At 50.2% G+C, this 14,866-nt stretch overlaps 1 protein-coding gene across 8 annotated transcripts in view; it reads left to right on the forward strand.

Annotated features, from left to right (window-relative positions):
• Positions 1–14,866, forward strand: part of KALRN (kalirin RhoGEF kinase) — a 701,923-nt gene that overhangs the window by 661,109 nt on the left and 25,948 nt on the right. For all 8 annotated transcript variants that reach the window (XM_036018207.1, XM_036018206.1, XM_028504792.2 and 5 more), the window contains 2 exons: positions 2,731–2,854; positions 3,982–4,041. In XM_036018207.1, coding sequence (XP_035874100.1) covers positions 2,731–2,854; positions 3,982–4,041 — 184 coding nt within the window. The remainder of the gene's footprint in view (positions 1–2,730; positions 2,855–3,981; positions 4,042–14,866) is intronic.

Below are 14,866 nucleotides of genomic sequence, written 5' to 3' on the forward strand. Positions count from 1 at the left end.
TGACCCTTTTTCCCCATTTCACTATTCTGGGACTTTCAATATACAAATGATTCTTCTCCTACTCCCCACGCCCTTCCTTTTCTGTTCTTTTCTATATTTTAGGAGTTGGTTGAATGCATTGGCAGTCTTTTCCTCCACAAACAGTTGCTAAAGCTCCAACCCCAGCCTCCCCTTCTAAATAGCCCCTATTGGTTTTCCTCTAACCTCAGATGAGGAATGATGCAGACTGGATGCTGTCCAACCCGGTGACCTTGAGGTGCTTACATGAATTAATGACTGGAGGAGAAGGTAGTGTTTGGCTCGCAACCCCACTGCTTGCCATGCTGTGTGGTCACTGGTGCTGGGGGCAGAAGGAGCTCCCAGTAGACGTCTGAGCAGGGTCACCAACACAACTGTGCTTCGTGGGCCTTTTCCGAAGCTCAGGCGTTAGAGGCTCCCGACCTCGCCCTGGCCTTGCTAGGTAACTACAGGCCCAACTGCAGATCAGCAGTGACCCCTAAGGCACAAATAGGCCCAATTCATTTTATTCTTAAGGTGCTTGGCCTGGGTGCCCTTTACGGGGGCACCTTGTAAATAAAGACACTCAAGGCGTTGAAGTTCTCATTCATCAGTGGCCTTACAGAACTAACTCGTCATGATTTGTGATCTAATTATCTAAGCCCTGAGGTCATCCTCCTCCTCACCCTTGGGTCTTTCGTTCACTTTTTCACGCCTTCTGTGGGAGGGCAGGTAGGAGGGTTGTCAGGCTGGGTGAGAGACAACAGGCTTGATACAAGTTGGTCATTTTGGTTCCTCGTCAGCTGCTCTTGTACAAGGCGGGGGGTGGGGGTGCAGAGCAACAGACTAAAGCAGTTGTCATTTACCGGCGAAGGACGCATACTGCCCCCTCCCCAGGGCCTGCTCTGACCGCAGAGGTCAGAGTTAGTGTGACACCTGCAGGATCGATGTCGCTGCAACCCTGTCTCCACATCCGTCTCCGAGGCCGTGACCGAGAGATGGGGGCTCCCCGAACCTTGATGATGAGTTCTTCTGGGAAGAAAATGTGAAATTGAGCCTGTCCTGCCATTTGCACTACTCTGAGTCTCCCTCCTGAACATTATTTATGACATTTGCAGCTCCCCACCAAGCACACTCAGTGACCCACAGGGTGCCAATAAGCACAGGACACACCCCGCACTCACACTAGCCCACACAGCTGTCTGCCCTGGGAGTCCTCAGCAAGCGCTTGCCTGGCTCAGGACGTTCTCAGAAAGAGCTAGAGGCATGGCTTTGGGGTAAAGACATGAGATGAAAGTCTGAGGTTAACAGAGTGATGCCATCTGAGGTTAGCTGCCATGCGTGGCTCCCATTCAGATGCAGCAAATGGAGGAAGGAGCTGGTGGTGTGCGTGGATCCCAGACAGCCTGCCTAGGAGCTACAAGGGACGGTCTGGCCAAGACACTCTTTCTTGCCTTTTAAAAGAGCCCCCTTTCCCCCCAAAATTCAAGAATGTGACAATGATTGCTCTTGCCTATGCAGAAGGTGGATTTTTGACCATGTGTGTTAGAGATAAATATTTTGGGAACACCTTTCTCAGAACATCCTAAAATTCCTAGTGTATGTGGAACTTTGTGGAGGGGATGCTGTACATTTTGGGGTACCCTCCTTCCTCCTAAATCTCCTATGCCTCAGTTTCTCTCCTGTCTCCCTCAATGGGGGTACTTTTCATTGAGATCTGGTCTACATAGGCCTAAACCTGACCAGGAGACACTGAAGGGAAGCCAACCCCATTTATCTCAGACAACCTTAGAGCTTCGTCCAGAGTCTGTGACCACGCCTGAAAGTGACGACGCCTGCCCAGGGCCACTGATGGTGTGTGTGACTTGGCTTTTGGTGTCTTCGTCTTTGAGTCATACCACATCAAGAACTCTGCTTTGAGCTGCTCTTTGCAAGTCTGTGGAGAAGTACCCTTGTGGTGAGAAAGAAGTTAGGACTGAAAGGGCATTGCTGCCCACCCCTTCCTGAGGGCATATTGTGGTTCTTCTCCCAACGGGAAAACCTCTTAGTAGTTGGCAGAGCCCTATATTCACGAACACTGAGTGATGTGGGTAACACAGGCCCGAACACCCTTTATCCTAAACTGTTCAGATGAATGAGTGGTGCTCAACTGTTCATTAAGTCAAATGCCCCAGAAAATCCTGTCTGTACTGCAGAGTTGGGAGTGGTCACTGCCCAAGCACAAATGAGGGTATGGAAACCTGAAAATCACCCTTTTGGGGGTCTATGCCTGGTCCCGGGAAAGTGCCAGTAGCTTATGCACTATAGAAGGTACCACTTTTATCGTTCTTGTGTCTCCCCGCCCCCCACCCCCACGGCCGCCGCCATTCTTCCCCTACCCATCATACCCTTCAGGAAGGGAACTCCTCAGTCCTGTAAGATCTCATCAGTAATTTTATAAAAATCGCCCCTGGTAGCGTTTAATAACCTGGCACTCGTATTTTTCTCAAATGCTGCAGTCAACCTTGCACATCTGTCAGGAGGAGTCAGAGTTCATCCTCTCTGGCTTCCCGAGGGAGGCGAGGTCCCCGCGCACCACCACAGGCAGGGGCTGGCTTGCAGGCGCGGCGGGGCCTCGGCAGCTGGCCTGACTGGAGCCCCTCACCCACTGACTCAGCGCGGGTGGCGAGCCCACCCACCCCTTCACCCTGCCCCGGCCTGCCGTTTTGATTGGTGCATTTTTTGGTACAACAGGAAGTCATGTTCATGGCATACTCTACGCATGAGAAAGCGGGCGGAAGTGGAGAACACGGGTAAAAGTGAAGCCACAGGGTCTCGTAAACCCAAGGATATTCTGGGCAACAAAGTCTCTGTTAAAGTGAGTAAGGCATTCCGGAGCCGTGTCCCACCTCTCATCCACTCCCACCCTGCAGCATTCTCACGAGGCGATCTGGGAGGACGGGGTTTTTCCCCCCAGTGTGGGAACCAGAGGGGAGGTAGTTTAACAAGATTTTGCATGCAAGATCAATTTATTTTTTATTTTTTATTTCTCCTGGCAACTTCGATTCGAGTAAGTAAGTATCTCTTTTTTTTCTTTTATAACTTTATACTATGCAGATGTTTTATAGCAAAATTATCTGCAGCATTATTCTCTTAGAAATGCAAGGCGCTTGATTCATACTGGAGTTCTCCAAGTTGCCCACGCAGGCAGTGCCCTAGGTTTGAAAACTCGTGCCGGGTAAAGAGATGCGGGGTGCTTTCCAAACCCTCAACCCTGTGACGCCTGAGGTTTGGAACGTAAGGGCCACTGTGTCCTTGGTAAAGTCTCGTTTCTTTTCCCCGGAATCCAGACATCACCCTCAGGCCTGGGCAGGGCAGGGAAGGGTGGCACACTGGTGAAGCCCAAGTCACTGCTTTGGGATGACCCACTTATTACTCTGAACTCACGGGTTACAGGCTTTGGCAGACTCTCGTTGCCTCCCGCCTCAAAACATTGGGATCTGTTTTCTTTCCACCGTGCCCTCTGGAAAGTGCTGACTCTGGGAAATGGAAATTAGGTGGCCGAGGTTCAATTGTGCTTTAATGTGTGTTTATCTGCCTGGCACTTTTTCCCTTCCTGAGCAAAATAAGAACAACTGAAACCCGTTCTAATGTCCTTCTTGGGGAAAAGAAATTGTATTCTCTCCTCACCCTCATGCGGGAAGGCCAGCCTGTCACACGGAAGACCACAGTTTAAACTCAACAGCACTCATGCTTCATTCAGTTGCTTCCATTGCTATTTCCTGTGAGATGACGGCTGTCCGGCTGTCCGGCTGTCCGTGGTCCCAGCCTCCACTCCTGAGCAGAGCATGCTGCCGCCCTTGGTGACTCACACCCCATCTGGTCCTCCTCTGCCCAGTTTCCCATTGCCCATGCTTCTCTGAAGTTCTCCTCGCTCTCTAGCAAAAGCTGCCTGTGTTCTAACTGTGTTCTCTTTCTTCCCCCTTCCTCATGCTGCCCATCAAGGAGACGAACAGTTCCGAGGAGTCAGAGTGTGATGATCTTGACCCTAATACTAGCATGGAGGTAGAAGCAGCTATTGTTGTCCTGTTTTTTTACGATTGTCTTTTTTAATGTGTTCTGTGACAGTGGCCTTGCCAAAGTGACCAGCTAGACAAGGATAAATTGTTATGCCAGAGCATCTCTGGGTGTTCCACCCCAACTGGAAAAACAAACAAACAAACGTAATTCAGTTAGATTTTGATAGAAAACTCTCCCTAGATGTCTTTTTGAAAACACACACTTCTATTTCTCTCAAATGCTTGCTTGGTATTTTCTTCTTTTGCCAGTTTGACTTTCTGCAGAAAATATTTAACTTCATTATTGGAAACTTAGAACACATTTTTTTTGTTCATGGAAAATGGCGTTATAATGAGTGGTTGCTTTCTAGCCAAAAAATAAGAATGCATTGGTTTTAGTTTTTCCCGATTTTGCCTCCCCCTCCTCCCATTTCCCTCTTTTTGTATCCCCTTTACCCTCCTTATCTGGTTCTTCCAACGGGACCTATTCTTCCCTTGAGAGTCCAGCAAAATCATGTTCTGAGTATCATTTTGTGGAGACCAGGCACCAGTCACTGTGTACAGCTGGCTTGATAGCAGATGAGGAGCAATTGCAGCACCTCCAGAGCCTGCCTCTGCCTGGCCCCAAGGCTTCTGGGCAGTGGCTGTGCCCGCCGTGCCGGAAGAGGAGTCCGGGACGGCCTCCCTCCCAGAGTCTTCGCAGAGGCCTCTCTAGGGACAGGGAGACGGAGACACTGCCCTGGGGCCTTTACCAGGCTCTGGGGTGATAGGATGTGGCAGTGGAACCAGAACCTTCACCAGCAAGAACATCGAATCAACTTCCAACTCCTTCTAGGCTAGAAGCTATTTGGGGTTATAGAAACGGGGCTCTCACCTGCCTTACCAATGAATGCAACCATTGTGACTTTAACCCCAGACAATTCAAGCGAAGTTGGAGTTGGTCTCCCCTGCCGTTTTTTTCTTCCAGAGTTCATTGAAACTCTCTTCTCCAAATCTGTGCCTCCATCTCTAATAATGGATAAAAGTTTAGAGATTACCTCTAAGTCCAAAGTAGAGAATTTTTAAAAAAAAACTCTTCTTTTTTCATAACCCTAAGCTTTTCACTTAACTATTTGGATTTTTATTGTTTTTATTCTAATTTCACCTAATCTCAATGAAATCCGTTACCCTATTATGACAATGACCACAAAATCCAAGAAAGACCATGCTGCCCAAGACGTGGTAAGTTCTGTGGAAGAAGCCAATGGAGTTGAGTCAGGGCCAGAGACAAGTGGTTGAAAGTAGGAGTTCTGCCAGGACAAAATAGTCCCCTGTGGGTGTGGGTAATGCCACAGAACTAAATCTGGCAGGTGTGGGTCGGTGCAGTGCTCCGCTGTGGGAGGAAGTGCATGTTGCACGTGTAGCCTAAGTGTATCTTAGAGAAGGAGGAAGCTGCAGGGAGGAGGGTCTGGCTCTGCCTGTCTTGCATTTCATAGGGTAGGCAGCAGCTCCTGTGGAGCCGGCAGTTGTCAGCTGGTAGGTGCCCGGTGACTCCTGTATCTCCAGCCTATGCTGCTGGCATGTATCAGAGATGTTATATGCAAGCAGAGGAAGGGAAATGCCAGGTATCTGTGTTCCAGAAGGCAATCTGGGAACTTTTTCAGCTCTGGGGACTGGGAGAGAAGAGTGAGTGACTTTGCTACTCTGCTCTTTAAAGGAAGCAGTGGGCACAGGGGAATGTGATGCAGGTGAGGAACACACACTGAGGTTAACTGCTGTAACAGGATGCTCCACTCGACATTTAGTGAAGCAAAAGTGTCCGTATGCGTGAGCACACATCTTAGCCCCGCTTTGTTAATTGCATGCATTTCTGAGGCTCCTATTCATGCAGAGCTTGTAGCCTTTGCCTGGCCTGAATGAGATGAGTCCCGGGGAGGCTCAATGAGGCACAGAAGCAAAGGCATTAGGGGGTCAGTGCTGAACAGAGAAAAGCCAAAACTTGTCTTGATGCAGGTCCAAAATGTTTTCAAACTTCAATTAACTGGAACTCTCAAGGGGTGGGTGGATGGGTGGGAACGGCAATTCTTCTGGTTAACCCACATTTCTGTAGTAGGTGTGCATGCAGCCCTTGCATATTCCATACGGATCCTTCTCGGCATCAGTGAGCTCTTCTGAACTGTGCTGCCACCTTGAAATTAACTCTGAACACATAAGCAGGTGCTGAGGGAGAACAGGCATCTTGGCACTGCTAGCTTAGTGTTTACAGACACAGGTAACAAATAAGATATAGAAGGTCAAACTGTTCGATATGAGTTGAGAGCTTTCTCAAGGGGGAGGTAAGGAAAACCTTACCGCAGAGTCCCCTGCAGAAGAAAACGGCCACAGATGCACTTGAAGGGAGCTATACTTTGAAGACCTGGCTTAAGAAACAGGAGGGAGGACCACCTCTTGAAGGCCTCTTGCTGCTAAAGCAATAGCTTTGGACCTCACTACCCAGCCCAGCCCGGTCCCCGGCCTGGGATCGTGAGAGGCTGTGGGAGTGGGTGCCTGTGCTGTGCTGAGCTGCACTGCGGCTCCGCGGCCTGCCGACACCCCTGACCCGGTGCCAGCCCCTCGACACCGTTCCTCGCTGTGCGGGCCCTTGTCCAGCCTCCACATACCTGTCACTACCCAAGCATTTTTTGTTTTTTCCTCAGTTAGTGAATTGAAGCATTCCTATAAGGAGCCGTTTCCTGGGGTCTGTCCTTCCACAGCAGCTGCTTGCTACCCTCAGAGCTGGTATATGTCCCACCATACCATTTTAGGGAGATATAGTGGCACATCCTTCAAAGCTAAAGAAAAATTAATCACTTTGAACTCCAGGAATCTGATTTACAGAGCTTTCCAAAAACACCCAATTATCTAAAGGAGGCAGTTCTATTCTAAAGTTACATCCTTTTCCCCTGTAGGGACACTCGTGAATGTTCCCAAGCACAACCCCACTCCTTCCTCCCAGCGCCGGCGGCCACACCACCGGCTGCTTCGGGATTGGCTCCAGGTCTGTGTGATCCCCTCATGGCCCATCAGCCCTTTCTCCTGCTGACCCGTGATGACACCTCAGAGAGAACTGTTCCCAGAATGACAAGGATCTTCCCTGGTTCAGCTTACCTCTTCAGCTTGCACAGATCACACTTTGGGAATAGGAATGGAGGGGAGATTATGGATGAGGGAAATGTTCCCACACGGAAGAAGAGTCCGATCGGGCTAAAAATCAAACACTAGGCCATCTTGGGAACAAGTCAAAATTAGTTCAGTTGTTCCAGGACAGCTCAGACCACTGATCACCTTCTGTTGAAAAGAAGCACAGATGCGAAGGCGGGCTGGGCACGATGCACTCACCCGACAGCTTCGCGGTGCTGCCGTCTACACTGATACTCAGGCTGGAACCAGGCTGGGGGCTTGAGACTCAGCATCTGCCCTCTGAGCCAGTGGCCCTTTCTGAGAAGTCTGAGCTGGAGTGGATTTCTATTAGGACCTGGGCTGAGCAGGGTGCCCACCCATGCCACCTCTGAGAAGTTGTCTGAGGACTGCGTGGGTGCTTGGGCTTTTGCACCTGCCTCCCAACCCCAGCCCTGCCACTCGGCTACATCATATGCTGGGGTAGGGAGGCCTGAACCTACCTCCCAGGCTTCCTTTTCAGGGACAAGGATTCTTAACCCAGCTTTTAGGTCAAGCCCAATTTAGTAAATGCATTTTAAGTTTTCTTAAATGCCTAGTACCACCTGCAGCAGAGGTCAGTCCCCAGCCACGTGACACAGGACATGACTGAGCACAGATGTGGCCCGTGGCCGTGGTGCCAGCCGTCGGGTGTTCCGCTCGGAGGCCCACTTTCTGCAGTAAGAGCAGAGCTGGAATCTCGTGGGAGAGGGTTCCAAGAGACGAGGGAGAGGAGACACTTGGAAAGATGAAGCTAATCTGGGAGAAAATTTCCAATTAGGATAAAGACCATCGACTTTCAGAGTTGACGAAAACTTGGAAACCTTTAGTGGGCTCGTCCCCTTGGTGCACTTTTTAAACTGTGTAAAACATACGCAACATAAAATGCACCACCTCCGCCATTTTAAGTGGCATTAAGCACCTTGACAAGTTGCGCGGCCGTCACCACCGCTCGTCTCCGGACTTGCATCGTCCTGACTGCAGCGGTGCCCCCCAAGTGGCAACTCCCCATTCCCTCCTCCCTGCAGCCCCTTGGGAGACTTTCAGAAGAGGAAGCTGAGGCAGGAGGCAGAGGAAGCTGTGACTTTCTGCTGGACGACGGGAAGTTGCCCTGAATAGTCTGTCTCTGGTTGTCCCTGGTCCACGCCGCCTCACCTTCACCACCCTGCGCCTCTTTTGCTGCTCCCGTCTCCAGGTTGCTTTTAACTGAAACACAGGTCCTGGCCGATGACAAGACCTGTCTTCTTGTGCCAGGTTTTCTGTATGAATTTGTTATTCAATGTCCCAGCTCAACAAAGAGGAGTATTATTTCTGCCCATCCCATCTTTCCAAGGCTGAAGTATGACTTAGATAAAAATCACACAAAGGCAGCAAGCATCACGTGGCAAGAACCTTGGAATGGGAATCAATACCTGGGCTCAGCATGGGCAGCCTTTCTGAGCCCGGGGCCTCTCTGAGAGGTCACACAGCTCCCAGGGGACAAGTGCTTCTGTACGTGACGTGAAACCCCATGAGCACCGTGTAGATCTAAGGTGTGATACCAAAGGTGTCCCTTGTTGAGACCCTTTGTCCTGAACTTCTGATTCTGAAAACAATGAGACTCCATCAAAAGAAGAAACAGAAGATTCTGTACCTTGCTCCCAAAACTTGCTGTGCAGGGGGTGTGGCAAGAATGGCCTCCTGAGACCTGAGTGGATCGGCCACTCCCTGCTCGGGGAAGGGTAGGAATGGCCGGAGCTGCCCCTTCTTGCCTTCCCCACCCCCACGTGCCCCACCTCCAGCTTCCACGTCTTCAAAGAGCTGGCCTGGTGCTCCCACCTCAGGTGCTGTGGCTCCGTGTCCCAGAATCAGAACTTCAAAGTAACCTGGCCAGACAGATGGACAAAAACTTGCACCCCTAGTCAGCTGACTGACCTCCTGGCATTGCCAGCGTGTTTCCACCGACGCCTGTTTCTGCGTTTTATAAAAAGAATTCTTTTTTAAGAAAAGAACTCTTTGGAGAAAAGAAAATGAAGCATCACATTCCTCTCATTTTATTTTTACAAAATATTTTCTTTGTAATATATCTGATGGCGCTGGCCCGGAGACTCACTCCTCTTGCCCAGCTTGCTTGTGACAATCCATGCAGACTGATTGCTTTTCTGCCATGAAGAGCAGGGCATTAACTGTGCCAGATAGGGTGTTTCTCCTGGAGACCTTCCACTGCATATTCACAACTGTTATGCTTTCTGTTCCTTCCAACCACCCGGTGAAGCTGGGATTTTCTTACCCTCCAGAGAGGTCATGGTTATTCAGCCAGTGAAAGGAGCAGGTCTTGACTGCAGTGCTTTGAGTGGCCGAACTTGGCAAGCGACACAGAGGAAGACTGTCACTGAGGTTCTGACCCTCCCTTGTTGCACATCTACTTGTTGGAGGAGAATTTCTTCCTTAACTTTTTAAGTCATTTGACAGTTGGAGTAATTAATTGTCCTCCCTCACACCCTTTCCCAGTGACTCAGGAGTCCATTCATAGAAGCCAAGAAAGGCCGTTCAGTTGTATGAGCTAGAGACATCTGAACTGGTTTCCCAGGCCCACACACAAGTCAGTCAGCACAGGCTCAGTCATGCGCGTCCCGTGGCACCCTCCCCTAGACTGGAGCTCTGGGCCCTTTCATTCCCGCGGACACTAATGGGATTGTGAAGTGCCATTGACCCAGGAGAAGTTGCTCTCAGAGCCTGCTACTAGAGGAGCAGCGGCCACACCCCACAGCCCCGCCCACCCTGTGCTGTCAAGGCTCTCCTGCAGGCTCACTCAATGTGACGTCCTACTTGATGCAATGTGTCAGACTCATAACACCAAGCGTTACCATATTGTAGTGAGTACTGTGGAGAGTCAGCGGAGGGCCACCAGGTGTGGGCGTCCCTACCTGGGGACAGAGCCCCCAGGTCAGCCTTGCACTCTCCCATGTCCTCAGAGCCCGTTCTAACCTCTTGTGGGTCCTGAGACTCTGGGAGGTGGTTCCATTCATTAAAAAGAGTTTAGGGGATAGGGATGAGAGCTCAAAACATTCATCCAGAAAGACAGTATCCAAAGCTGAGGTCCTGGCTTCCAGGTTGGGAATGTGATTTATGAAAAAGAAGTTACAACACTGCCACCGACTGTCCTCGGCCTCCACCCCCACCCCTTCCTGACAGGCCTGTAGGCTGCTGGGGGCACCGTGAGAGCAATGCATACAGTGCTCAACCGCTTCCTGGTGTTCCTTTCCCCTCAGCTGTTTTGTGGGACAGGCTATAGATTTCTTGTATTATTCTGTTAAAAGTCATATTTTCATCCTTTTTATTTTTGAGGACACACTAAATGTTCTCTAACCAAAACACCAAGCAAGGTTGGGAGAGGGAGGTGGACTAGAAACCCCCATAAAACAATGTGATTGACCCATGGCCACCCATCCAGAGAGACTGCGCCCCACAGTCTGTGCCCATGCATTCCTCTCAAGAACCCTCGGGACTTCTCACAAAAACTGATTCATGGAGCAAGTCTCATCCAAAAATCAAGAAAACAGTATCGTTTAGACCAACTAGTCCAGCCACGATACAATTAAGTTAGAAATCAGTAACAGAAGGATAACTTTTTAAAATCTCATACATTTAGAGATTATAAAACATTTCCATTACAATTGAGTCAGAAATAAATCAAAGTTGAAGAAAAAGTGCTTAGAACTAAAGGATAGTGAAAACAGTTGGGAAGTAAGGAACTAGTTCAGAGGCAGTTCTACTGCTTTTGGGACAGAGTTGCATTTACATATTTTCAATTGCAGCTTCATGTCCATTTAGGAATGAGCAGAGGTAGGAAGACTTTCTAAAATTTAGAAAAATATTTTCTACAATTTCAGAAAATCGTGTCTGGTTTGGCCAGATGACAAACATGAAGGGTTAAGAGACATTGAACTAAAGAGCAAACGGACAGTGACCGGCGGGGAGGGTCATCAAGGGGCGTGTATGAAGGACATACAGACAGAGCCAAAGGGGGTAGGGTCGAGGCTGGGGTGGAGGGCTGGGGTCAGGGGAATTGGAGACAACTGTACCTGAACAACAACAAAAACATGAAGGGTTAAACTCCAAACCAGAAATCATACCCAAATTTTTAGAAATTGTTTTTCTTATATCCGTTCATTTAATTCCCAAGTCTCATTATCTCAAACCATCTAAAATCCCTTTTCCTTTCTCCTCTGAACACAGATTCCTATGAAACAAGCACAAAGGGGCAGAGAATAGAAACGAGGGTTCACTCAAGGTTTAGGACATTTATTTTGAGCTTCCTTTGATCACTTTTATTCTTTTAGCATTCTCAATACGTAGTTTTGAACTGTGTTTTGTGGCTGGTGATGAGGGATTTAGAAAAATGGGGTGGGGATATTTTTACTCGGGAGTCAGTTGCTGCCTTCTTTTCTAGACATACAAGGATTTTTGCCTTCACTGTCAGGTCATAGGGTCAGAATCTTGGCCATTGACTGGCAAGAAAAATACCCTTTGGAGATTTCTTCAGAGATCAGCTGAATTAAGAATTCAGTGCTGGTTGATTTTACCTGCGGCTCTTTCCCGTCACCTCACCGCCCTCCCACTTTGAAGGAGAATCAGGAAAGGACTGGAATTCTCTCCGGCGGGAGGAAACACTACCACCTGCCGCCCTCTGCTGTTCAAACCAAACCAGGTTCCGCCGCAGCTCTTCACCCCGCGGTCTGCTCCAGGTCTGCTCCAGCCGCGTCCTGCGGGGCCTGGGCTCCCCGAGAGAGAGGTGCATTTCAGAGGGACAGCCATCTTTCCTCCACTGCCACACCCATTCTGGATTCCAGTTCTCTCCTCCTTCCCATCTTCCACTCTATTCGGACGCCACACTGTTTCTAAGGAAGGAAAACATTAGGCTTCAAGAAAAACGTACAGCTTATGATTAACCCTTCAGGTCCCAGGCTGATACCTCAGGTCCCTTGACACATGAACAACATCATAGATAAGGCGGTCAGAGGCCAATATTCTAACAATTGTGTGACCTCAGTTAAGTTGATTCAACAAATATGTGATCTCCTGCTAAGTGCAAAATGCTCTGTTAAGCAGCATTACATAAATCATGTAGAAGGGCTGCTATCTGTGAAGGGTTCAGGAGCCCAGTGCAGCAGTGACATCTGGGGAAGAAGTTACGACAGATGGGCGCGTGGTCAGAGCCGAGGAAGAGCACTCTCCACGCCGGCCGGCCGGTGAAGCTCCAGAGCCAGGCACGTTCCCGGCTCCTGGAAACCGGGAAGCACCCCAAGTTCATGGCAAGACATTTTCTCAACTCCCCCAAATTAGAATCCTACCACTTGAAATTTCCTTTGACTTGGCAAATCTAAATGTAGTGCCTAAGTGCCAGGTACTGTGCAACAGCACTCTGCAAAATGCAAGCCTTGCCCGCACGGGCCCTGTAGTCTGCAGGGGCCACAGACAGATCCACAGGCCTCATGCTACAGCGTGAGGAGGCCCTGGAGACCCTCCTCTGGTCCACGTTCTGATTTGCTTCCAAGTAGAAAGAGGAAAAATGAGGGAGGGGTCTTCTACAGGCATGATCCAGAGGCAAAGTTGGAAAAACCATTAGCATGAATTTTGCCCAGGCTGTTGGGCCTTGCTGGAGGAATTTGAAGAGGAGGACTAGGTAGAGTCGGGCTGGAGAGGCAGGTGGGAGAGTCAGGGTTAGCAGGTAGGTGAGCCTTTGACCTTGAGAACAAGGTTTCACGAGGCTCTCCCAAGCCCCACCTCTGCACTGAGTGCTGTGCCGGAAAGAGCACCTGGGGCCAGCCCGCTGTCACTGTCTCTGTGATCTCACACGGCCTTCCCTCTCTCATCTGGAAATGGAAGTAAGAGACTCCAGCCCAGCACTTGCCCCTGGGGTTCCAGAGGAACAAATGAAGGAGTTTTCAGGTAGTTTATGTGACTACGCAGTGTGGCCCCAATCAGCGATGTCGTCGCCGACATCAGCAACACCTGGGCCAGCCGAGCAGCAGCGCGGTGAACCCAGTGCCCCCACCAGCCCTTCCAGACGGAGAGCCTGCAGTGAAGCCTCACTGGCGACGTTTCTCTCCAACCTCCCCACTAAAGTCTACCAGGGATGCCCAACTTTTTGGCGTCTCTGGGCCACACATTAAATACACAATCACTAACGAAAACTGATGAGTAAAACAAAGGTTTTAAGTAAATTCACAATTTTGTGTTGGGCTGCATTCCTAGCCTTCCTGGACAGCATGCAGCCTGTGGGCACCCCCCGAACTAGGAAGATTTGAACAATGTACTTAATGCAGTTGGGGCGTGATGAGGAAGGGAAACAGGGCAGGAAACCCTCTTGGCAGCAGTTGGGAGTGCTGCATGAGAGCCCTGCACCGCGCCAGTTTGTGAGACCCCACTTCAAACCTGGCAACATAGGAACCTGCCACTCACTCTCCCACTGCCCTGCGTCTCCTCTCTGAGACTCCTGGCCTGGGCTCGCAGTGCTGCTCCCTTGGGGCGGGTTCCCCGCGGGGTGGTAACGACACCGAACACAGTGGGCTGCGTTCCCAAGTCGTTTTTACCTGAGTCTTCGTCACTGTGTGGCAGTGGGAAAGGGCGAGGGCAGTGCTTCCTGTTCGTTGGGGGCTGGTCATTAAGCTCAGCCAGGTGCCCCCGGGACGCTGTACAGATGGCGTTTACTGCCCTCCTGCGCACCAGACGGTTGGCCCAGCGAAGGCAGCGAGCCCGTCCACCTTCCTCCCCGCCAGACACGGCCACCTAACCAAGGGTCGGCTCTGAAAATCTTCATCAGTTAATGAGTCCTGACACCAAACAACCTTCCAGGTGGGCATTATCGCCCCCAATTTATGGATAGAACTGAGGCCCGAGTGACTCCAGGGATGTTTTCAGGGCAGGAGAGCAGGTCTGGCGCCTGCACTCTTCCTGCTGGCAGAGCTGACCTCCCGCCTGCACAGCGCGCTGCTGAGAGCCTCCTCTCTCAGCGGCAATGGCTTTTACTGCTTCGTAGTCATTTTCCAGAAAGTTTGCATCTGTATTTGAAAACAGGACCTAGGCAACTAGAATCAGTCGTCACTCAGAAGTGCTACGGCGCTTTATAGATCTTTTGGTCCTATTTCCAGATTCTGTTTATGAACCGGTCCTCAGTTCTTGGGAGGACTGCAAGGAGGACAAAGATCAAACAGTCATTCAACTGACATGTATTAAATGCCCACCGTGCTGGAGACCCGCACTCAGGGCCCGAGGCACAAAGATGAATAACAAGGGGCTGATGGCCGGGAAAAACCTAGTTTAATAGCTCTGGCTGTACCTTTTCTTTCTTTAAAGAAAAAGTTATTACAAAAGTGAGACATCCTGACTGCAGAATATTTGGAAAGCCCAGGTAAGAAGAGAAAGAAAAGAATCACCGGAAGCTCAAACAACATTTTATAAACCCTGGGGGCAGGGCCTACGTCTTAGCGTCTCTGCGTCCGCGCAACCTCAGCCCGGACTAGCGAGGCGAGGCGGCAGTGAATGTTGGTTGGATCCGGGAGGCCGCTCTTTATCCCACCACCCTGAGATGGCCACTGTTGCGTCTGCGCAACATTGCTAATCCCTTTTTCTTTGACTGTGAAACCACTGGTTTGGACATCATTCCTCCTGCCTCA

This window comes from Phyllostomus discolor, chromosome 2 (assembly GCF_004126475.2).
Source record: "Phyllostomus discolor isolate MPI-MPIP mPhyDis1 chromosome 2, mPhyDis1.pri.v3, whole genome shotgun sequence".
Classification (NCBI taxonomy): Eukaryota; Metazoa; Chordata; class Mammalia; order Chiroptera; family Phyllostomidae; genus Phyllostomus; species Phyllostomus discolor.